The 26508-nt window shown below is 39.9% G+C and overlaps 1 protein-coding gene across 1 annotated transcript in view; it reads left to right on the forward strand.

The window, feature by feature from the left end:
• mpp3a (MAGUK p55 scaffold protein 3a) overlaps positions 1 to 19626 on the forward strand; it is a 55117-nt gene extending 35491 nt beyond the window's left edge. The window contains exons 13-18 of the mRNA XM_072248818.1: positions 3085 to 3246; positions 3584 to 3664; positions 7664 to 7757; positions 9563 to 9671; positions 16140 to 16268; positions 19447 to 19626. Of these exons, the coding sequence (XP_072104919.1) occupies positions 3085 to 3246; positions 3584 to 3664; positions 7664 to 7757; positions 9563 to 9671; positions 16140 to 16268; positions 19447 to 19626 (755 nt within the window). The remainder of the gene's footprint in view (positions 1 to 3084; positions 3247 to 3583; positions 3665 to 7663; positions 7758 to 9562; positions 9672 to 16139; positions 16269 to 19446) is intronic.
• The last annotated feature ends 6882 nt before the right edge of the window (positions 19627 to 26508 follow it).

Here is a 26508-nt window from a genome sequence, read left to right on the forward strand (position 1 = left end):
GATGCATAGTATCAGTTGAAGGCTTTGGAATAGTGAACCTACTTCATCCTGTGCCTGTAAATTCGAGTATAAATGCTTTTGTTCCTTTCTGCATAATTTCCTGTCCTTTATCACCCTCTCTTAAAAGGCTACATGACCACAATACCATGTAGTAAAAGCTATCAAGTTCTTCTCCAAATGACTATTCAGTATTTGTCAGTCAAGAAAGTAAATTCTATGATCATGTTAGTTTAACACTAGTGATGGTCACTCATTTCAAGTTAATGACATAAAACGAAAAGTTTAAATTGAATTGTTAGCATGACACTATGTAGTACATTACTGCTGAGAATCCAATCCACAAAGTTCACTTTTCCAACAGTTAATGTGTAAAGCTGAGAAGCTATGGATTCCTTTCTATCAGTCACAGGAATAATAAATTAATGAATATATATTGCTGAATGTATATACAGAGGGAATGATTGTTAATTCAGAATGATATTTGTATTTTCTTTTTGGAATAAATTGGTGTTCATTCTAAATCTTACTCTAAAATCAATACAGATTTATGAACATGAAACTGATTTACACCAACACACCCTCCCTATGCATTCAGAGCAAATCAATTAGAACAATTGACAGCAGTAAATAGCTTGCTGTTAAGTGAAAACATGTAATGTATTCTTTGTAAAACAAAATCTGTAGTCTGTGTGAGAACTCAGTCCATTCCCAGTGAACCTAAACTGCAAAAGAAAATAGAAAATGTGAATTACTGTAACCTTCAGCAAAGGTGAAATACAGCCAGCAATAATAAATGATGCTAATTTGTGCACTTAGCTGATAGGAGTGTTTAGTTTAAATATAAATCATAACTTCTAATTATTTCCATCCATTTCCAAATTGCATCCCTTTTAAATTTAATAGTTCTTACAAATTTCACAGGATTTATGGTCCAGTACATTACATGTAACCAGTAATAGTTTATGTTGATCGTAGAAATCCAAGGCTGCTCCTGCCTTCTCACAAGGTCACATTTGTCCAAAAACTGCAAAGAGCCACAGCACAAATATAGTAGTTAGTATCAGTTCTACTTTTGGCCAATCTCGGTCCAGCAATTTATTCTGATTCTATAGCATTTTTGTACCAACCCCATGAAATCTTTAATGTTTTCTCCATATTATTAAGTTAGAAGTCCATCATAGTGTCTCAAGGGCTGTAAAGAGGAAATGTTCTGTTTCTAATCAATAACAATTCAGCCAATCAGCTAAAACATGATGTAAACCATTTTATCTGATAACAGTTCCTGTCCAATGTCCTGTCAAAGTGTTTTTGTTACACTGACCTTTCATGTCTAGTACATTATCAATTGATGTGGAGTGGATCTTGAGGAAAGCACAATAGTGTAATGTGTCAGAAGTTTGATTTGTTGAGAAGGTGAAAGAAGCTGCAGTGATCAGTACTGGTAACTGGCTACTTGCATCCTACTTATCCTACATGGATTCAAAAGTGCCATGCAAATTGAACAAATTCAGCAATAAGATAAAAACAAGAGAGATGTCTAGTGTTATTGACGACTGGGCAGAATAAACTGCTGAAAGTAAAGGAGTGAATCTTCCCAAAATCTGTAAGGGAGGTGAGAGGATCACTGGGAGGAAACTGGGAAAATCAAAACCATATTGATAACAAAAAACAGACAATTAGAATTATGGTTGTATACCGAAAGCAACAATGTAATAACAATACAAAAGTGAAGAGGGAAAAACTAAGATCCTTAGGGTGCATTTATGGTTGAAGTTGATGATGAAGTAAGAAACAATGACATACTAAATGATTTTTCTCTGGAGCCATTCACCCAAAAAGGCATCAGTAGAAAACTATTCATGGAGGTGGCTGAACAACTACAGCAATTTCATCGCCATTTGCATGATGACCCACATAAGCTCTAATGAGTTTTGGGAGATGTTAGTACCCTAAAATACCAATCAAAGTAGAGTTTCATTCCTTAAAGGAAGTAAACCAACCTAATGATGACAGCAAGTCATAGAACAGCTAATGTTGAAATAAATCAATCACAGGAATGAAATCGAGAATTTCTTCCATAATGACTCAACAAGACTATTTTATAAATGGGGAGAAAATTCAAAAATCAGAGCTGCAGAGGGGCTTGGGAGTCCTTGTGCAGGATCCCCTAAAGGTTAACTTGCAGGTTGAGTCAGTGGTAAGGAAGACAAATGCAATTATAGCATTCATTACGAGAGGACTAGAATACAAAAGCAAGGATGTAATGCTGAGGCATTATAAGGCATTGGTCAGACCACACTTGGGGTATTGCGAGCTGTATTGGGTCCCTAATCTAAGAAAGGATATGCTAGCTTTGGAGAGAGTTCAGAGGAAGTTGAAGAGAATGAAAGAGGTAAGGTGTGAGGAGTGTTTGATGCCTTTGGGCCTGTACTCACTGGTGTTTAAAAGAATGATGGGGGATCTCATTGAAACCTATCGAATATTGTACAGTAAGTTCCGGATAGAGTGGGGGGGGGGGTCTTCTATAGTGGGGGAGTCAAGGACCAAAGGGCACAGCCTCAGAATTGAGGGATGTCCATTTAGAACAGAGATGAGGAAAAATTTCTTTAACCAGAGGGTGGAGAATCTGTGGAATTCTTTGCAGGCCAAGTCATTGGATATATTTAAGGTGGAGTTTGATAGGTTCTTGATTAATTAGGGCATCAAAGGTAATGGGGAGAAGGCAGGAAAATGGGGTTGAGAGAATCAGCCATGATGGAATGGCAGAGCAGACTCAATGGGCCAAATGGCCTAATTCTGCTCTGAGGTCTTAAGTTCGCATGTGTCTTTAAATTGAAAAAACCCTGAGATTCTGGAAGGATAACCAGTGTGAGCCAGATGGACTTGCTCAGATTAACATATCTCTGTGAAATTTCCAATGGAATTAAAAATTGTATGTATTTTGAAAGGAAATGTTCATCAGTTTGCATTGTGTTTGTATTATATTCATATGAATTGTATGGTAACAATGTCTTATGCATTGAGCCCCAATGAGCTGTTTCCTTCTTCCTCAGTTGTCCTTGTGTCCTTGATGTTGTGTTACAGCTGGCTTACGGAGAAGCTTTCGGATGAGCAGGAAATGCCGACAGAATAACCAAACTGAAAAACAGACAAAGCAGAATGAGAGTGTGGAATACCTAACCTATGAAGAAGTGGCCATCTACCACCGTCGCCCTAATGATACACACAGACTGGTGGTACTAGTTGGTAAGTCCTATCACTCACTAAAAGTATCATGATCATGCAAACTGCTTCCAGACTTCTGCAGTTCCACATACAGTAGTGAGAGGGTGTGCAACCGATCAAGAACACTCAACATGTATAATTAATATCACATAAAGCCACGTCCTATCACTGGGTTGATGCAAAACCCCTTAATGAGCTTTAAAAAAATTTAAAGCCGCTGGAATAAAAAAATGAAAAATTAAATATTTTATAACAATGTACCTATTCTAACATTTTGGTCAAGTATCATAGTGTAATAAACTGGTCAGATCTTATATTTTGTGCCTTTATACCTCATGGATTTTATGCACTTTTCCAGGATCTTTAGGAGCAAAAATAAATGAGATGAGACAAAGAATAATAGCAGAAAATCCCAATCGCTATAATGTGGCTGTTCCTTGTAAGTACGAGCGTGTTTAAATGTGCACTTCTCTAGTGTGTTTTCATTCAACACAGACTGGTGAGGTTAACTAATTTGCAAATTCCAAGTAATTATTAGAAAATGTTCACATGGGACGGTAATTCATTACTATAACCTTTAGGCTGTTGCACCAAGTTCTGACTATGTTAGAGATACACCACTAACAACTAGTGAAGTATATACTTCTTAAATTAATTCAAATTTTAAGGCAAAGGGCAAGCACTCACACCTTGCCCTGTACACTACCCATCATAAATGAGGCGATCGTCATCAGTCAGACTTGGAGTTCACAGTATTCTCTGAATCCCAGAGCAGGGGTCTTATGAGTGTTGGTCCTAGGACCACATGCTTTTCCAGGGTTTTGTAAAGGAGTTAATTAGTGGACCTGAACATATCCCAGACCTTGAGACTCCGGTGCTGGGAACATCCATTAGATAATGTGCTCAGCTGGCTTTCCTTCAAGTTTCCAAACTGCCCTCAAGTTTCAACCCCCATAAACTCATCTGGCCACTCCCTTCCCAATTCTACCACAAGCTTGCAATCCTTGCCCAAACACCCAATTACCAGTCTGCAGCCCACACTCCCTGACAACTGATCTTTGGCCTATACAAAGATCTACGAACCCTCCTTCCAATTTCTACACAGCAATTTTCCTGTTGGTCCATGAACCTCCTCACACACATCCCCCTCCCTTTAACCCCCACCCTACCCCTATCTGGGTCTCTCGCCTCTTTGATAACATTTCTGTCTTATGCCAGACTTGCCTTGTAAGGCCTGTACAATAGCACTTACAGCTTCTGTCTTAGTGATAATTTTTCAAAACTCTTTAGATTCTGGACTAGTTACTGAGGATTGGAGGGTGGCTAATGTAACCCCACTTTTAAAAAAGGAGGGAGAGAGAAACCGGGGAATTATAGACCGGTTAGCCTAACATTGGTGATGGGGAAAATGCTAGAGTCAGTTATCAAATATGTGATAACAGCACATCTGGAAAGCGGTGAAATCATCGGACAAAGTCAGCATGGATTTGTGAAAGGAAAATCATGTCTGACGAACCTCATAGAATTTTTTGAGGATGTAACTAGTAGAGTGGATAGGGGAGAACCAGTGGATGTGGTATATTTGGATTTTCAAAAGGCTTTTGACAAGGTCCCACACAGGAGATTAGTGTGCAAACTTAAAGCACACGGTATTGGGGGTAAGGCATTGATGTGGATAGAGAATTGGTTGGCAGACAGGAAGCAAAGAGTGGGAATAAATGAGACCTTTTCAGAATGGCAGGCAGTGACTAGTGGGGTACCGCAAGTCTCAGTGCTGGGACCCCAGTTGTTTACAATATATATTAATGACTTGGATGAGGGAATTAAATGCAGCATCTCTAAGTTTGCGGATGACACGAAGCTGGGCGGCAGTGTTAGCTGTGAGGAGGATGCTAAGAGGATGCAGGGTGACTTGGATAGGTTAGGTAAATGGGAAAATTCATGGCAGATGCAATTTAATGTGGATAAATGTGAGGTTATCCACTTTGGTGGCAAGAACAGGAAAACAGATTATTATCTGAATAGTGGCTGCTTAGGAAAAGGGGAGGTGCAACGAGACCTGTTGTCATTATACACCAGTCATTGAAAGTGGGCATGCAGGTACAGCAGGTGGTGAAAAAGGCAAATGGTATGCTGGCATTCATAGCAAGAGGATTCGAGTACAGGAGCAAGGAGGTACTACGGCAGTTGTACAAGGCCTTGGTGAGACCACACCTGGAGTATTGTGTGCAGTCTTGGTCCCCTAATCTGAGGAAAGACGTCCTTGCCATAGAGGGAGTACAAAGAAGGTTCACCAGATTGATTCCTGGGATGGCAGGGCTTTCATATGATGAAAGACTGGATCAACTAGGCTTGTACTCGTTGTAATTTAGAAGATTGAGGGGGGATCTGATTGAAACGTATAAAATCCTAAAGGGATTGGACAGGCTAGATGCAGGAAGATTGTTCCCAATGTTGGGGAAGTCCAGAACGAGGGGTCACAGTTTGAGGATAAAGGGGAAGCCTTTTAGGACCGAGATTAGGAAAAACTTCTTCACACAGGAAGTGGTGAATCTGTGGAATTCTCTGCCACAGGAAACAGTTGAGGCCAGTTCATTGGCTATATTTAAGAGGGAGTTAGATATGGCCCTTGTGGCTACGGGGGTCAGGGGGTATGGAGGGAAGGCTGGTACAGGGTTCTGAGTTGGATGATCAGCCATGATCATACTGAATGGCGGTGCAGGCTCAAAGGGCCGAATGGCCTACTCCTGCACCTATTTTCTATGTTTCTGTGAAAACTATGAAATGCTAGTCCTGCATGAAAAGGTTAGTTGCTTTGTTTCACCTGTCCTTTTGTAGAGCCTTTTAATTTAAAGGTCAAGCTCTTTTCCACAATAACATTGCAGAAGGTGCTTTTCGACATTAATCAGCTAATAAGAACATAGAACAGAACAACACAGTACAGGCCCTTTGGCCCATGATGTTTTGCCGACCCTTTAACCTTCTCCAACCTCAATCTAACCCTTTTCACCCATATAGCTCTCCATTTTTCTTTCATCCATGTGCCTATCTATGAGTCTCTTAAATGTCCTCAAAATATTTGCCTCCACCACCACCCCGACACCACGCTCCAGACACCCACCACTCTCAGTGTAAGGAACCTACTTCTGACAATTCCTCTACACTTCCCTCTGATATTAGTTATTTCCACCCTGGTGGGGGAAAAAGTCCTGGCCATCCACTCTATCTCTGCATCTTATCATCTTGCACACCTCTATCAGTTCACCTCTTATCCTTCTTTGGTCTAAAGAGAAAAGCCCTAGATCGCTTACCTTTCCCTATAAGATATATTCTTTAATCCAGGCAGCATCCTGGTAAATCTCCTCTGTGCCCTCTCTAAAGCTTCCACATCCTTCCTATAATAATGTGACCAGAACTGAACACAATATATTTCTCCTTGCTTGATTCTAAGTGAAGCAGTTTCCATTTCACATAATTGTCACGTTTATATTGGCATCCGTTAGTCTTGTGAGACCATGGATTTGCGCCTTGGAAGGTTTCCAGGGTGCAGTCCTGGGCAAGGTTGTATGGAAGACCAGCAGTTGCCCATACTGCAAGTCTTCCCTCTCCATGCCACCGATGTTGTCCAAGGAAAGGGCATTAGGACCCGTACAGCTTGGCACCAGTGGCGTCGCAGAGCAATGTGTGGTTAAGTGCCTTGCTCAAGGACACAACACGCTGTCTCAGCCAAGGCTCGAACTAGCGACCTTCAGATCACTAGACGAATGACTTAACCACTTGACCACGCGCCAACACAAAATTGTCACATTAATTTCATTTAATTGTCACATTTAAACTCCTAAATTAACTAAGTGTAAAATACTTCTCAAATTCCTCTTGTAGAAAGCATATCAGAAAGATCTAAGGGAAATCTTTGTTACTCATAGAGTGGTGAATATCTGGAATGGAGTAGTGAAGGCAGATACAATGTTTAAAATACATTTGGACAGGCACATAGATGGGGGAGGCATAGAGAGATATAAACCAAAAGGATTAGTGTAGATAAGCATCATTGTTAGCATGGACAAGGTAGGCCAGTAGTTTCTGTACTAGTGTTGGTGCCTAATATTTAAAAGTATTTAAAAGGGATTACATGGTGTCCAATAGATATTTGTTGGGTCCAATGCTGACATCCCTGAGTGCTTATAATCAGTTATTGTAGCAATGTGCAAATAATGACTTTTTTTTTCTTTTTGTCTACCTATATATTACCCATCTGAAATACATTTAAATATAAGTGAATTCTGGTGGGATTTAAACCCAAGTCTTCCAGATTGAAAGGTGATGTTCAATCAACTAAAATCAAAGGCTGGTATGAATGTTATGGGCAAAGAATTGGTCCATTGATCTCAACGGAAAGGTTATTATATGTGTAATTGCTTATTTTATTTGAATTCAGCAACAACAAGGCAAAAGAAAGCCCATGAGAGGCAAGGCATGGAGTACCATTTTGTCAGCAAACCCTCATTTGAAGCAGATATTCAGAGGAACAGGTAGGGATGCTTTGTTCACAGGAAATGCCTTATAAAATTCAGGAATGTCAACTTTTGTTCTGTAACAAAGCCCTCCATTTCAATTTAATTTTGATAGCAAGAATTAAAAATTAATGTTAAGTGAGTTTCTGTGGCAACCAATCCATTGGAACTTCTCTGCATTATGAATATTTTATTGCAATAATTAGTTAGCCACTCTAGGATCATTCATCATTTAGTTACTAGACTGATAGAAGGCAATTGAAATGAGTTTTATTTCATCCAGCAATTTCTACATTCTTAAGGTCTGGCTAAAAGCAAGATTCTAAATCAAATATTTGCTTTTTTATAAACAAGCATCCTGCAATGCATTTATCTTGTGTTTCTTCACTTCCTGTATCTCTCCAAAACACACAGGCTTACTGTGGTTAATGTTCCTTTCATTTGTATTCAAGAGCATTCCTAAAAGTGTGGTCTTGGTTTCCTACAGAGCGGAACTGATGCCACCATTTATACTGCTCTTAAGATGCAGTATCACCATTATGTTATTTCTGGGGTAGTTGATTAATATTTTAACACCACAAAGATCATTTTCTTAAGGAATGGTGAATGCTCCCCTGCAGATCAGAAGCCAAGAATAATATCTCGGGCTGTCTAGAAATTCTGACCTGCTCCACCAGCGGGGAAGGAGATAAGAAAGCAGAGAAGAAGGCAAAGAACAAAGCATTTACCTCTAGGTATTGGCCATTTTGCTGGAGAAGGCTAATACTCCAGATCAGTCTTAAACATCCTGGATTTAATGCACTTTTTTGTTGAAAGTATGGTGCATGGACTTCCAAGTCATTGCAGCTCCGCCCATGTAAGAGTTAAAAAGTTATTTTTTGTTGTTAAACACAGCATGTGCCTCTGGTTAGTAACACACCAAAATGCTGGAGGAACTCAGCAGATCAGGCAGGATCTACAGAAAGGAATGGAGTCGACATTTTTGGTCGATACTTTTCATTAGGACTGGAAAAGAAAGGGAAAGAAGCCAGCATAAGAAGGTGGGTGGGGGAGGAAGGGGTGCAGTGTAAACTGGAAAATGATAGGTGAAGCCATGTGCATGGGCTTGGGAGAATGAAGTGAGAAACTGGGAGGTGATAGGTAGAAAAGGTAAAGGGCTGAAGAAGAAGGAATCTATCACCTCCCTTTGGTGCCCTTTCTCCTTCCCTTTCTCCCATAGTCCACTCTGCTATTCTATCAGATTTCTTCCTTTCCAGTCTTGATAAAGGGTCTCAGTCCAAAAGGCCTCTCCTTTGATGCTGCCAGACCTGCTGAGTTCTTCCAGCATTTTATGTGTGTTATTCTAGGTTTCCAGCATTTGCAGAATCTCTTGTGTTTATGATGTGCCTGTAGTAACCCAAGGTAACAAAATAGCTGCAGTAACACAAGGTAACAAAACAGTGTACTTGAGAGACATAAAAGACTGCAGATGCTGGAATCTGGAGCAACAAACAATCTGCTGGAACAACTCAGCTGGTTAAACAGCATCTGTGAGGTGAAAGGAATTGTTGGAGTTTTGTCTCAAAGCCTTACATCCTTAGTCATATCATAATTAATTATTTCTAAAATCACAGTCATAATATAGGGGAAATATCATCCAAAATGTGCCAGTAAAGTTTCACAGACAGTGAATGAGTTTCTGCATTGACGTTGATTGAGGGAGGAATAATTGACCATGATCAGACATCAGACAAACTCTTGATGCTTCCAAAATATTTCAGACTGAAGATGTTAGATACTGAGTCCAGAGGGTTGATTTGCTGCGTTTTGTTCTTTTGATTTAGATTTGTTGAACATGGGGAATACAAGGACAATCTGTATGGAATAAATGTAGATTCCATCCGCACAGTAATGTTAAAAAAGAAGATTTGCTTAGTGGATGCAAATCCTCAAGTAAGTGCTGTGGTAACCATTGCTTTCTATTCCAGTCAAAGTGAGGTGAATAATTTGTAATGTTAGCAATGATGAATGTGAAAATATTTTCATCAAATAAAGCTTCAGAACAGAATAGAGCATGTCCCCTCGGCTCACCAAGTCTGTCCTGAACATGATGCAAAATTAAAATAAAGGTTATCATAAATCTGAGCTGATTTGTAGTCACAGACTTAATGTTCCAGATTCATTTAGTTTACATTAGACCATGGACTACAAGACATAGGAGGACAATTCAGCTATTCAGTCCATCAAGTCAGCTCTGCTATTCTGTCAAGGCTGATTTAATATCCCTCTCAACCTGCCTTCTTCCCGTAACCTTTGACTCCCTTACTAATGAAAAACCTATCAACATCTGCTTTAAATATACCTAATGACTTGGCCTCCACAGCCGTATGTGGCAATAAATTCCACAGATTTATCACCCTATGGCTAAAGAAACTCCTCCTCATCTCTCTTCTAAAGGAACATCTTTTTATTCTGAGGCTGTGCTTTCTGCTTCTAGGCTCCCCCATTACAGAAATCATCCTCTCTGCATCCACTCTATCTAGGCCTTTCAATATTCGATAGGTTTCAATGAGATCTGCCTTCATTGTTCTAAGCTCCAGAGTACAGGCCCAGAGCCTTCAAACATCACAGAACAATTAAGGGCCCGGAAAACAATAGTTAAACTACAAGATGTTTGATTTAGCAGTAGCATTCCCATCTCTTTGTTAGAAGGTGAACACTGTGTGATTTCCACTAATTAGACACCAGAGCTTGATAAATAAATATCAGATTACTTCCATCTCTTGAGTGCAGGTGGTACATCCTGCCCATCCTGTCTCATGCAATTATTCCAGCAGAAGAGTCTTTGAAGATAAAAATGAAGAAGGCAGTTAGAAATTACTTCACATCTATGTGTCCTTAGTAAGTAGATGCTAGAGAAAATCAAAAAAGCTGCAGATGCTGGAAACTTAAAAGAAGAAGAGAAAATGCTGGAAATACTAAGTGGGTTGGGCCATGTCTGTGGGAAGAGAAACAAAGTGAACATTTCAAGGCAGAGATCCTTCATGAAAACTGAAAAGGTGACACAAAAAGTTTGTAAAGCTGCAGGGAAGGTGGTGAAGGGGTGTGTCTAACAGCCATAAAGAAAGGTTATTCGGTCAGTGAGTGAATGGGCGCTTTCAAAGGGTGAGAACAGAAACAGAAACACCTAGACGAAAGAATGTGTGAGTTATCAAAAGCAAAACAGAACTCCGTGCCTGTCAGATCAGCCTGGTATCTCATACACTCCCAGACAGAAAAAGAGGACAAAAAACAAGCTAAGCTAATATTAAAAATGGATAACTGACACTGACTAAGAAATCAAGTTAGCCAAAGTTGTAGAATTCAGTGTTGAATCCAGAAGGCTGGAAGATGGGGGGCATTTCCTCAAGCTTACTGTGAGCATCACAGTGACCATGTAGGAAACCATACACTGAGAGGGAGGACAGAGGGGGAGTGGGATGGTGTGTTAAAGGGCCAGGCAACAGGAGGCTCGGGGTTGCACCTGCAGACTGAATATAGGTGTTCTGCAGAGCAATTACCCAGTCCCCCCTCCCCTACCCTCTCCGTAGCCTGAAGGATGTGAAGTGATGTGCTGTTTTCACCAGCTTTGCAGCATTTCTAGGCATGTCTGATGCAGGGACTTGACACTCTTAATATTATCCCAAAAGCTTCTGCACTTTGAGCGTTCAAAATCGAGAAGTTCCCGGGTGTCATGAGGAGATATGGCATTTTCTCAAGAAGGCTTTGATTGTATCCTTAAATCTTTTTCTCCATCTGTCTGGTAGTCTCTTTCTGCAAGAGCTCAGAATAGAGTGCCTGTTCTAGGAAACTGCATGAAAATGATGTGAGCAACACACATCAAAGTTGCTGGTGAACGCAGCAGGCCAGGCAGCATCTCTAGGAAGAGGTGCAGTCGACGTTTCAGGCCGAGACCCTTCGTCAGGACTAACTGAAGGAAGAGTGAGTAAGAGATTTGAAAGTGGGAGGGGGAGATCCAAAATGATAGGAGAAGACAGGAGGGGGAGGGATGGAGCCAAGAGCTGGACAGGTGATTGGCAAAGGGGATATGAGAGAATCATGGGACAGGAGGTCCGGGAAGAAAGACAAGGCGGCGGGGGGAACCCAGAGGATGGGCAAGGGGTATATTCAGAGGGACAGAGGGAGAAAAAGGAGAGTGAGAGAAAGAATGTGTGTATAAAAATAAATAACGGATCGGGTACGAGGGGGAGATGGGACATTAGCGGAAGTTAGAGAAGTCCATGTTCATGCCATCAGGTTGGAGGCTACCCAGACAGAATATAAGGTGTTGTTCCTCCAACCTGAGTGTGGCTTCATCTTCACAGTAGAGGAGGCCGTGGATAGACATGTCAGAATGGGAATGGGATGTGGAATTAAAATATGTGGCCACTGGGAGATCTTGCTTTCTCTGGCGGACAGAGCGTAGGTGTTCAGCGAAACGATCTCCCAGTCTGTGTCCGGTCTCGCCAATATATAGAAGGCCACATCGGGAGCACCGGACGCAGTATATCATCCCAGCCGACTCACAGGTGAAGTGTCGCCTCACCTGGAAGGACTGTCTGGGGCCCTGAATGGTGGTAAGGGAGGAAGTGTAAGGGCATGTGTAGCACTTGTTCCGCTTACAAGGATAAGTGCCAGGAGGGAGATCAGTGGGGAGGGATGGAGGGGATGAATGGACAAGGGAGTCGCGTAGGGAGCGATCCCTGCGGAAAGCAGAGAGGTGGGGGGAGGGAAAGATGTGCTTAGTGGTGGGATCCCGTTGGAGGTGGCGGAAGTTACGGAGCATTATATGTTGGACCCGGAGGCTGGTGGGGTGGTAGGTGAGGACCAGGGGAACCCTATTCCTAGTGGGGTGGCGGGAGGATGGAGTGAGAGCAGATGTACGTGAAATGGGGGAGATGCGTTTGAGAGCAGAGTTGATGGTGGAGGAAGGGAAGCCCCTTTCTCTTTTTTAAATTCCACATCCCATTCCCATTCTGACATGTCTATCCACGGCCTCCTCTACTGTAAAGATGAAGCCACACTCAGGTTGGAGGAACAACACCTTATATTCCGTCTGGGTAGCCTCCAACCTGATGGCGTGAACATCGACTTCTCTAACTTCCACTAATGCCCCACCTCCCCCTCGTACCCCATCCGTTATTTATTTTTATACACACATTCTTTCTTTCACTCTCCTTTTTCTCCCTCTGTCCCTCTCACTATACCCCTTGCCCATCCTCTGGGCTTTTTCCCGCCCCCCCTTTTCTTTCTCCCCGGGCCTCCTGTCCCATGATCCTCTCATATCCCCTTTGCCTATCACCTGTCCAGCTCTTGGCTCCATCCCTCCCCCTCCTGTCTTCTCCTATCATTTTGGATCTCCCCCTCCCCTCCCACTTTCAAATCTCTTACTAACTCTTCCTTCAGTTAGTCCTGACGAAGGGTCTCGGCCTGAAACATCGACTGCACCTCTTCCTAGAGATGCTGCCTGGCCTGCTGCGTTCACCAGCAACTTTGATGTGCGTTGCTTAAATTTCCAGCATCTGCAGAATTCCTCGTGTTTGAAAATAATGTGACCTGTCTAGGGTGCATCGCTGGGGCTGCTGGCCTAGGAGAAGACCATGAAACATAGGAGCAGAATTAAGCCATTCAGCGTATTGAGTCTGCTCTGCCATTCGATCATAGGTAATCTATTTTCCTTCTCCACCCCATTCTTCTGCCTTATCCCCAATACCGAACTGACATTGGTTTCTTTTTTCTTCTGGTGAACTTGGACGATTATGTGGAGACAAGTTTGTGGTATTTTTCCAATGCCTTCGGGTGCTTGCCACAGATGGTCCAGGTTTCAGTGAAGATAAGAGTGTAGGAAGCACTCTTTTCTGGTAAACCATGAGCTTTGATATTCAGACATCTTTTTCCTCTATTAACTAAAGCTGTGCTGGCACATTGACAGAGATGGTGAATTTCATCATCCAGGTACATGGATGGGAGAGGTCTGGACAGTTATAGACTGGATGCAGGTCAATGGGACTTGCGGAATAGTGTTTCGGCACAGACTAGAAGGGCTGAATGGCCTGTTTTCTGTGCTGTAGTGTTCTATGGTTCTATGTGGCAGCTTCTAAGCTATGAGAAATGACAAACTTAAAACACATCACCTAGAAATGGGTAAGGATCAAACTTCAATTCTTGTTACTGCAGGCAATTCATTATGGTGCATAGAACAGATGCGGAAAGAAAATATTCCATCAGACCAAGTGACATAGTCCAGATGGCAAACTATGAATCAGATTTATTAAAGTTCTGACCTGGAATGTTAACTTAGTTTCTTTTTTCATAGATGCTGCCTAACTGCCTGAGTGTTTATTGCACTTTTGTCTTACTTCCAGATTTTCAGCATCTGTAGTTCTTTGCTTTTTATGATTTCATTAAAGAAGCCCATCTGATTATTGAACTTTTAACTTGAATGTTAGAATGCATATGCTCCAAGATAATGTGAAGTAGTGTGCAAAGTACGTGAAAATACTGAAAACTCCAGAATGTGACATTAGTTTAATTAAACCAGGGTTGGACTTACACAGAGAACGGTAGGGCACAGAGGACAGCAGTAGAATAAAGAGATGTGACATCACAGGTAGGTGGCATCTTAAAGAGAGCTTTTGGCACATAGACTTTCATAAATCAGAGAACAGGAGTTGAGATGTTATGTTGAAGTTGTATAAGACATTGGTAAGACAAAATTTGGAGTATTGTGTGCAGTTCTGACCAGCTACCTACAGGAAAGATGTCAATAAAATTGAAAGAGAATTTACAAGAATGTTGCTGAGACTTGGGGAACTGAGTCATAGGGAAAGGTTGAATCGGTTAGGACTTTTTTTCCCTGACACAATGAGGGGAGATTTGATAGATCTATACAAAATTATGAGGGGTATTGATAGGGTAAATGCAAGCAAGCATTTTCAGCTGAGATTGGGCGAGACTAGAACTAGTGGCCATAGGGTTAAGGGTGAAAGGTGAATTGTTTAAGAGGAACCTGGGGGTGAACTTCTTCACTCAGGGAGTGATGTGAAGTGTGGAACGAGCTGCCAGTGGGAGTGGTGCATGCGGGTTTGATTTGAACGTTTAAAAGAAGTTTGTATAGGTACATGGATGGGAGGGGTATGGAGGGCTATGGTCCCGGTGCAGGTTGATGGGAGCAGGCAGAAGAACAGATTGGCATGGACTAGATCAGCCAAAATGCCTGTTTCTGTGTTGTAGTGTTCTGTGACTATTAAGATTCTCTTTAAACTAAATACATGCTTGTAGTGATTCACACGTGCCCAATATGTCTGACAGTGATGCCACGTATAATTAAAATTGTAAAAAAAAACTGTTGATACTAGAAATCCAAAATAAAAACAGAAATCCCTGAAACACTCAGCAGGCCAGGCAGCATTTGCAGAAATAGAAACAGCTGATGTTTCAGGTTCAAGCCTTCATCCACTTAAAAGGTCTTGGACTTGAAATAGCAACTCTGTTTTTCCCTCTACAGATGCTGCCAGACCTGATGAGTGTTTGCAGCAGTTTCTGTTTTTATTACCCATGTATTCTAGACACAGAAGCAGAAACAGTAAAAGCTTGACTCACTCTCTCACTCATACAGTGTCCATAAAAGTTAAAAGTTTGCTTCTAATGGACTCATGGGAACTTGCCTGCTTGGGTCAGAAGACACACACTGGCTGAAAACAATAGTGAGACAGAGGGGGAATGATGATGATTGCATCAATAGACACAACTGTTTGCCAAACTCTATTCAACAGTGTGATTCCAGTCCATTTACCCAGCACTTTATACTACTAATATTGATTTTGGAAATCATCAAGTATAGTGCACTATTCTGCACCTTATTGATTTTGAAGTAACATTTGACACTGACTTGTACCTTCTGCCAAATGTAGAACACAGGTTTGAAGAAATCTTTTCTCAGATGACAAATACTATTTTGAACTGCAGCAGAACCTCTAATCTGATTGAAACACTGCACAAGTGAAGGGCAGGTATTTAAATGAAGTTAAAAAAATGTTAGAAATCAGCAGACAGAAACAATAGCATCTCATGGAACTGTCTTAATGAATATTATCTTTAATTAATGCCAGTACAAGCAAATCAGCTAATTATTGATCTCATTGTTATTTGAGATGTTACTGTTTAAAAATGGCGACCATTGATGTTACAAAGTAAATTTGCATTTTCTGCTTATTGAAAGTTCCAAACGTTGAGGTCTTTATGAGGGAAATATACAAACATTCAATCTTTTTAAATATTCTGATGTAGACTGATCTCTGGCATAATATCCATTTTGTAGCTACATTCGTACAATAGTTAATCTTTTTGTACAACTGAGTTGTGCTTTTTTCTAAATTACAGACAATCAAACACCTCAGAACAGCAGAATTTAAACCATATGTGATATTTGTCAAGCCGTTTATTCAAGAACCACGGGCCAACTCAACAGCAGCTAAAACAACAGAGACTGATGTCATTAAGGAATTAGGGGTAAGTCTAATCACAGCAAAGTTACACTTAAAGTAATTTTTGCTACAAAATTTTTTCATGAATCTCACTTTAACCTTACAGAAGAATGTAAAAGAATCAGGAAAATATTCATAATAGCAGAACACTGCTATGTTCTAAGTTCTATCCCTGCAATATTTGTAACTCACTATATTATTTTGGTGCCCAATTAAGTTTCCAACAGTATTCACTAAGTTATGAGAAGGAAATGGTGCAGCAGTAAATTGAGAATTGAAGCTCACTATGGCAGCTGGGAAATTAAAACTTAGGAGATAAAAAATCTAATATCAGAATTATAATCATGACATCCCTGGATTATTGTATCAATGTCCTTCAAGGAATGAAATCTGCCAAATATGTGACCAAACCCATAGCACTAAATATAAAAGTGAAAAATACATTCGACTTTTATTGGCGTTATTTATTAAATTGCTGGTATTTTCCAAAAGAAAACAAAAAAAACAAACATTTAGACTAGGGGTGCTTACGTTAGCAATATTACTGTGTTGATGAGAAGAGCAGTATAAATCATTAGGAGAGTCATCTAAAGTCTGCTCGCATTGGGGTTATATATTCAATCCATTTATTCCAGATTTGATAAAATTTTTCTTTTTGAGTTCTCAGGGAGTAAGTCAACTTTTCCATTTTAAATATTTCCAAGATAATTTCGTACCAATCTTCTAATGTAGGTGGTATTGGATTTAGCCATTTTCTAGTGATTGATTTCTTACTTGCCGCTAAGAGGGCCTGCAGCAACTTTATATCTTCCTTCTGTTCAAGAAACAATACATGCCCCAAATAGAGCGTCTCAAAGTTCAGAGGTATCTGGGACCTAAGTACCTTAACTAATGTTCTATGAATACCTTCCCAAAATAGACTTAATTTAGGGCAATCCCAAAAAATATGAAAATGATTTGCCTCCTTGGAGCCGCCCCTTCTCCAACACATCACATTTGTATCTTTATATTTTTCCTGATATGGGGTCCTGAAGTATCTTATAATGTTTTTCCAGCAATGTTCTCTCCAAGTCAAAGAATTAGTCGAGGACCATTGAAAGCTGCAGATTTTCTCCCAAGCCTCCTCTGAAAGTACCAACCCCGCTTCTTTCTCCCACTTCTCTTTAATATACAGTGTATTTACATTTTTAGCATGGGAGAGTGCATTATATAATCGAGAAACTGATTTAATAGAGAATTAACACAAGTAAAGGGAAAGATTTGGGAAAGGGATAAAAAAATGAAAAAAAAATTAAATAAGTACATAGGGATTGGATAATTATGTCTGCGGGCAGGAGCAAGCATGAACAAATTAGGATATAAACACCTACAATGGTTGATACATAGGCTTATATACAACATTTTGGACCAGTGGAAATGGTCCAGAAGGGTTATATGGAAACTATTATTACCATTTTTCTCAACAACTGATTCCATTACTTAGCCTAATAGGTTAGATTTACCACAGTACATAATTATCTATTTAAATTTTTATTTTCCTTTTATATCATCTCAATGTGTACTTAAGAATGTATAAATAATTGTAGTTTTATACATATAAAAAATGGAAAAGGTTATATGTGTGAAAAAAGTACATGATATTTGTGATTTCCTTATCCAAATAAAAATAAAATTAAAAAAAATAAATTGCTGGTATTTTAAATGTGAATTAATGAGAGCGATAGAAATTGTTTGGTAATGAAATGTTCCGAGTTCAAGGTAAATTTATTATCAAAGCACATATGTGTCACCACATACAACCCTGAGATTCATTTTCTTGTGGGAATACTCAACAAATCTATAGAATAATGACTATAACAGAATCAATGAAAGGCCACCCAACTAGGGTGTTCAACCAGAGAGCAGAAACTGTGCTAATGCAAATATAAATAAATATCAAGACCATGAGATGAAGAGTCATTGGAAGTGAGCCCATTGATTGTGGGAACGTTTCAATGATGGAGCAATTGAATTTGAGTGAAGCTATCTCTTTTTGGTTCAAGAACCTGATGGTTGAGGGGTAATAACTGTTCCTGAACTGGATGGTGCAAGTCCTGAGGTTCTTGTACCTTCTTCCTGATAGTAGCTGTGGGAAGAGAGCATGGCCTGGGTGATGGGGGTCCCTGATGATGGATGGTGCTTTCCTGGGATGGCTTCTCATGTAGGTGTGCTCAGTGATTGGGAGGGCTTTACCCATGATGGACTGGGCTGAACCTACTACTTTTTGTAGGATTTTCTGTTCAAGGATATTGGCATTTCCACACCAGGCTGTGATGTAGCCAATCAATATACTCTTCACTACACATCTATAGAAGTTTGTCAGAGTTTTAGATGTCATGTTGAATCTCCGCAAACTCCTCAGGAAGTAGAGGCACTGCCATGCTTTCTATGTAATTGCACTTATGTGCTGGGCCCATAACCGGGTCCTCTGAAATAGTAACATCCAGGAATTTAAAGTTGCTAACACTCTCCACCTCTGTTCCTGATCCTCATATGAAGACTGGCTCATGGACCTCTGGTTTCCTCCTCCTGAAGTCTATAATCAGTTCCTTGGTCTTGCTGACATTGAGTGAGTTGTTGTTATGACACCACTCAGCCACCTTTGATTTGGCCCACGACAGTGGTGTCATCGGCAAACTTGAACATGGCATTGGAGCTGTGCTGAGCCACACAGTCATGTGTAAAATGAGTAGAGCAGGGGGCTAAACATGACAGCTCTCTGGTGCACCTGAGGAGATGTTGTTGCCGATCTGAACAGGAGCTTAGTATAATACTCGATGTGTATGTAGTAGTGAATAGGTAATGTTTAACTTTTCCTAAAAGCTTAGTCTATTTTTAGCTCTGCAATTTAGTTAAATAGGGGAAACAATGAGATGCTGTTTCAGCAAACTTTTGGATGACTGTCACATCTCAGACAGTGACTTCTGGATTTCATTATTAAATCTCATTTTTAGACCTTGCTGTCCAATTCCCATGTGAATAGTAGTGATTGTTATTAACCTTGCTCATATTTTTGGTGAAACTCCAGATATGTTAATTGTCCATGGTGCATCAGTGTTGGCATTTCACGCTCCAGTATGAATTGCTATTTCTCACTCATTCCATTTGTTTTTCATTTAGAATGGTTCTGCTCTTCCTGTGCATATTCTGTTTTCTAATTGTAGGAAGATGATTACCGGGAAATGACTCAGTCAGCAGCCCATGTCGAAGCGAAGTATGGTCATCTCATCGACAAAGTCTTGGTGAAAGGCGACCTTCAAACTGCATGCAATGAATTAAAAGTTATTCTGGAGAATATAGAAAGGGAACCGACTTGGGTCCCAGCTAGCTGGGTCCGTTCGTAGCTCTACGAACCAAATTCAGCTGTCGTAAAAATGTCCCATCTTCTTATTTTTGAACAAATCAAAAACATTGATCTGAAATAAATTTTATTGTTAATGTTGGTGATAGTTTACACACATGAAAAGCTAATATCTCAGTGCGCATGGCAAATGTGTATAATTGAATTGAGTCTCTCCGTTCTTAGTTGTGTGTGTATATGCTGACAAGGAATTTATATAAATCGCTGAAACTATGACTCCTAACTTAGTTGGAAAAAGTATTTTTTATTCTTAGCAATACTTGAATGGTGGAAGTGGGATAAAGAATTTCAAGTTCAATGTTTAAACTTGAGGGCTGTGTAGTTGAGGAGGAGAGTGGGGTTGATGAGAAATATATATGTACTAGGAGTAACGAAATTTTCCTACATTCGGCATCCAGAGGCATCTTTCTTCAGCTGAGTTGTACCAGGTAATGCTGAAAAATTCTACTTCTGAGAATTCAGTCTATAAAAATAGACTTACAATGAACTACTGTAGAAATAAATGAAGAGAAACTGCAGCTGGTCAAAGGCCAAAAGGAATGCAAAATTAAGTATTTGCACTCCCTGTAAAGTAGGCTGCTGGAGCATATAGTCATGACTTCAGCTTGTGTATTGTGTTGAGGGCAGGAATTCGTACTTGGTCAACTTCCAATATAACAATAGCTGTACATTGTATTATGCATGAAAGATTTACTTACATTGGCTTTGATGGAACTGCATTACGAAGATAAAGATGACATTTTTGACAACTTGCTACCCAGGTGTTTGCAAGCAATGCATTGGGTGAGGTGCACAAAGCTACATTTTAAGATACACTGTTTAGGAAAGCTAGTAGACTGGAAGCCAGAGCTTTAGACTTCTAATCCCAAGACATGAAATCATGCTCCATCAGTGCAGTTGGAGGATTTAAGTTTAAATGATTAAATAACTGCACAGTGAGTAAACAACAGTAAAGAAGAGCTTATTCATCATATATGCTGGGAACGCACTAGATCCTTTTTTAACAATAAAGGTGACTGTAAAGCTGCTAATTTATTGAAAAAAAAGACCATGTGGTTCAGTAGCTTTGCTTGGGGAAGGATACAATGCTGTCCTTTCCCAATACAGGCTTCATGTAGCTCCACGCCCAATACTGTGATTGACTCTTAATTGCCTCCTCAGTTCAAGGGAAATTAGGATGGACAAGAAATACCATCATTTAGTACTGCCCAAGTCCTGTGAATAAATTAACAGTCACTTTGCATGTTGACAATAAACCTTTTATACGAATGATTGGGACAACCGAATAGTTTTTAGAAAACTGAGGTATTTTTGAACTACAACGGACTTTTGTATATACAGTAAATCCTACTCATCAAGATGCATTTCCGTCATCTGATGAAGCATTTATGTGTGTAATTTCCCTACATGATTATAGATCATGGAATAAGTAGACTGAATCCTACTGCATCCATATTCACACATCATGAATCACATGAATTACGATCTGTGAGTTGAGAATAGGTTACACCTCTGGAAGAATTACCTTTCATTACTTTTAATGTGTGTAGAATGACCAGTTGGAGAGACCAACATTTTGACAAAAAAAATTCAAACTGCTTTTTGTTTTGAAGCACCTATTTTGTTATATGGTTGCTAAGAGTCATTTCCATGAAAGGGAATGCTTGCAATGAAGACATTTAATAGGGAACACTTGTGATGAAGATATTGTTAAAGAAGTTAAGCATTTATTTATTTACTGAGATATAGTATGCAATAGGCCCTTCCAGCTCTTCAAGCCACGCCACCCAGCAATCATCCGACTTATCCCCAGCCTAATCACAGGACAATTTACAATGGCCAATTAACCTACCAACCAGTATGTCTTTGGACCTGGGAGGAAACTGGAGCACCCAAGGGAAACCCACGCAGTCACGGGGAGAATGGACAAACTCCTTACAGGCAGTGGCGGGAATTGACCCCGGGTCGCCTGTACTGTAAAGCATTGGTCTAACCACTACGCGACCATGCTGCCCTCTGCACTTCTCATATTCAAATGAAATTTAAGATTAAGTTACGCTTTACAATTTACTCTTTACAAGCTGTATTAAGTAAAAGATTCCCCCCCATCCATCCTTCTAACCTCAAGTGAGTACAGGCCCAGAGCTATTAAACAGTCCTCATTCATTAACCCTTTCATTCCCAGAATCATTCTCGTGAACCTCCTCTGGACCCTCTCCAATGCCAGCACGTTTTTTTTCTTAGATAAGGGGCCCAAAACTGCTCACAGTACTCCAAGTGCAGTCCGGCCAATGCCTTATAAAGCCTCCACATTACATCCTTGCTTTTATATTCTTGTCCTTTTGAAATGAATGCTAACATTGCATTTGCCTTCCTTACCACTGACTCAACCTACAAGTTAACCTTTAGGGAATCCTGCATGAGGACTCCCAAGTCCTTTTGCACCTCTGATTTATGTTTTTATCCCCCATTTAGAATATAGTCTACACCTTTATTCCTTCTACTAAAGTGCACGACCATACACTTTCCCACACTATATTCCATCTACTACTTCTTTGCCCATTCTCCCAATCGTTCCTAAGCCCTTCTGCAGAACCCCTGCTTCCTCAACACTACCTGCCCCTCCACCTATTGTCAATTCAATTTCTTTTTCCCATCCTTTTAAAATCCCAGCAAACTGAAATTATAAGATATGATGGTGCTAATATCAGCATTAAATACTCCAGGTATCATGGATTACATTTAATATTACAGCATAGAAAGGGGCCAATTACCATTCGTATTTACTTACCCCCACCTTAAACTCAGGCTAAAGTTTATTCACCACACTGTCAAACATGCACTTAATCACCTCAGCAGAACATATATCGTAATAGTTCTATCTGTACTGATCCCTAACTTATCTACGGAGTACCTTTCTATGGTCAACTTGTCAGTAAGGTCTGGGATATGAGTGTTCAATCCCACAATCCATAGAGCTACTGTGATGAATAAAATTTCATTATTGGGAATGCATGGATTGACACTGATCTGCAGTGAACATGCTTAACTAAATTATAAAACAATAGAACATTTACAACATATATGATGGGCCAGGTGGCCTCCTCCTTTGTGTTGGAAAATAACTTTCTACCCAGTGGAAATACAATTCCAGCATTGGGTCTATAGCTCTATATGACTCTGCTCCCAGGGACATTTACAGATAGTCTGGTTCTGATTGTACTCTAGCAGCTGTGTTCTGACCACTCAGCAGAATGGACTAACATTACATCACATGGCAAAATGAGCTGCTTTTTCATCCAAAAGTCAAAATGAAATTAAGTAGGTCTACATGGTGCTGTTTGTTGGCATAGGTTTTGAAACTGAAATCAAATCTAGTCTGGTGCTCAATTTTAAAATGTGAATAATAATTTCTCAAAGCAGCAAGCAAGTCATTTGTAAAATTATTATCATCCTAAATTTCAAATAGAGAAATTAAATTCAAGTATTTAAATAATAAAGTTAAGGAAGCTAGTTAATCTCAGTAACAGTAACCACATAATCACCCCAAAATACCACCATCTGATGTCAATTTCCTGTATTTGTCTCTCAGTTAAAATGGAGACCAAGGCCAGCAATTACAACTGGTGTAAACATTTGTCACTTTCCTTATAATCAATAACCAAACAGTTTATAAAAATACTTAGGGATGTATGATGGAATTAAGCTTTACTGTGGCAAAGCAGGCAATATCCTGTTCATTTGGAGATATACACGTTGTAGCACATCATCACTCAAAGTCAAAATTACCTCTAATTAATATATAATTTGCGTGTGCAGTAGAGGATAATTTAATAAGCATGGAACAATCCACAGCTCACAATGTAAACAAAAGCAAATCATTACTTTCGTATGTACTAACACCAAAAAGTGTCATGTTCTTAAAGTGGACAATATTTTGTGGTTGTATTGATTTAATTTGTGTTATAAGAGGTGTGGTTATGAGCTTATGGACAGAAAAGTGTATTTGAAGCACTTTAAAAATCTTCATAAGAATAAAGTATATTAGTAATCATTGTGTGCTGTATTAATATTGATGTATCATATATTAGAAGCTTATCATTATAACTGGTAAAAATGTAAGATCTTTGCATTCGAGAGATTCTCTTGTCTAATTATTTGTATACTCAATGGTAGATTCAAAGGGTCCACATTTACATTCCACCACCAATAGTTATTCCAGTGGTGACTGCGCTATAGACCAAAGGACATCATGAGACAACCTCTTCTCATTTAGTTCACACACACATCTGGCAGGCTGTTGTGATGGAAATCCTCCAAGAATTCTTGCCCTTCTCACCAATTTTACCACTTGTTTATTTTCTCCATGCTCTAGCCTCTGTAATTTTTTTCTCTTCTGTGTTCATTCAGACAAACTAATTTTTCTCTAACGTTTGCACCCTCCATCCCAATGCAACTGTCTGATGGTTTCCAGAGATTTAATCTTGGTCACTCCTGTTTATCATCTCTGTGCCTTCATGTTATCATCAGCAAGCAGGGGATTAGCCTTCAGTTTCTCATGTGAACCTGGAAATAGATAGTCTGAACCCTGATCTGCAATCCTTCACTAAATGCATGTCCCTATATTATTAAAAAATCATTTCATCATGGCCTTGTCCTTCTATTGAATAGTTCCCGAGACCTATTGATCTTGGATTTACACACTGATTCCATAGTATGACCTTCTCTCTCATTCTCTTACCTCCTTGTAACACCTTGCTATCTGTTTCTGGGTGTGGAGTTAAATTGTAGCATAAGAAACAATGAAATCATTCTCTTAGTTTATCCTAGTTCTCCAGCTACTTAATGCCATTTCTGGGATTTCTGATCAGCTATTGCAACAGAATTCGAGTTTCAGGTATACTTTTGTCATAGGCATACATGCACAGGATATAAATGCCATGAAAATTAGCTTTTTGCAGCAACAGCATTACAAGCATGACAAATGCATGTTAGCATAAACTTAAATTAACAGAAATTATATGTGGGTGTAAAAATAAGCATAATGATAGCAGCACAAGATTCCCAAAACATTCATAAAACTACAGTCAGATGCTTTATCAATATGTATGATTTCACAAGAATGGCTCCTCCTGAATACCTGAAGACCTTCAAGCATTGTTTCAGGTGAGCAAAATTCTCAACAGCTCAGATTGTGCAAATGTTCTTAACGTGAGAGTTCCAGTGTAAGATATCATTAATTTTACCTCCTTTGAGTTCTGCCAGGACAGAGTTCAGGAGGAAACTCAATTCTGTTAAATTACTAAACTAAGTGGAAACCCTCAAAACCAGTTGCCAGTTCGACAAGACTTAAATTATTTAGTCAAATTCTTGTTGCAGAGGAGTTTCTGGGCTGAATACCTTTTTCTGTATGGCATTTCCATTCCAGGAACAGAAATATGGATAAAAGCCAGGGCAGCAATTAGCAGTAAAGAACTGATTTCTTAAACAACACACACAATTTATTGCAAACTAAATTGTAAGCAAAACTAGCGAAAGAAAAACGGTAGAGAAATCACAAGTCTACTGCCTGATGACAGGTGGAAGGTTGGTTGTGAGCTGGTGTTCACATTCTGTGCCTGCAAGGATTAAAATTAGTTTAGATTAAGATAAGTAATTCAAGATTCAAGACCATTTAATGTCATTTCCAGTACACAAGTGTAAAGAAGAACAAAATAATTGCCCTGCATCAGATCCAATTGTTATTGGATCTGATGCAGGGCAAAAAAAAAACACAATAAGATAAAGAACACAATAATTAAAAACCAATAAATATAAATACATACTGTATCTTATACATAGATTGATTATACTTTCATAAATTGATGCTAGGCACAGGAGAGTCTATACAAAAGGTGACTGACAGTAAATGATAAAGTGATGGTGGGGGGTGTGGAGGGGTGAGTTAGTCGGTGGAGTTGTTGATCAGCTTTACTGCTTAGGCAAAGTAACTGTTCTTGAGTCTGGCAGTCCTGACGTGGATTTTACGTAGCCTCCTCTCTGATGCGAGTGGGACAAACAGTCCATTATTGGAAATCAAAAGGTTTTGTTTTTAACACTAGTTACAGTGTTGCCATTTCAACACTACAGTCCACCAAGGTAGCAGCTAACGTAAATTTTAATCCCACATCCCATTCCCATTCTGATATGTCTATCCATGGCCTCCTCTACCGTAAAGATGAAGCCACACTCAGGTTGGAGGAACAACACCTTATATTCCGTCTGGGTAGCCTCCAACCTGATGGCATGAGCATTGACTTCTCTAACTTCCGCTAATGCCCCACCTCCCCCTTGTACCCCATCCGTTACTTATTTATATACACACATTCTCTCTCTCTCTCTCTCTCTCTCTCCTTTTTCTCCCTCTGTCCCTCTGACTACACCCCTTGCCCATCCTCTGGGTTTTTCCCCCCTCTCTCTTTTCCTTCTCCCTGGGCCTCCTGTCCCATGATCCTCTCATATCCCCTTTGCCAATCACCTGTCCAGCTCTTGGCTCCATCCCTCCCCCTCCTGTCTTCTCCTATCATTTTGGATCTCCCCCTCCCCCTCCCACTTTCAAATCTCTTACTAACTCTGCCTTCAGTTAGTCCTGATGAAGGGTCTTGGCCCGAAACGTCGACTGTACCTCTTCCTAGAGATGTTGCCTGGCCTGCTGCATTCACCAGCAACTTTGATGTATGTTGCTTGAATTTCCAGCATCTGCAGAATTCCTTGTGTTTGTGAGGACTCAGTTTTTGTCTGGTGTGTATTATAGAAGTAAATACTCTCTAAGCCAGCAAGATACACAAATGAACATAAAATGATAACAACAGGAATTCTGCAGATG

Source organism: Mobula birostris, chromosome X, assembly GCF_030028105.1.
Source record: "Mobula birostris isolate sMobBir1 chromosome X, sMobBir1.hap1, whole genome shotgun sequence".
In the NCBI taxonomy this organism is placed as follows: domain Eukaryota; kingdom Metazoa; phylum Chordata; class Chondrichthyes; order Myliobatiformes; family Myliobatidae; genus Mobula; species Mobula birostris.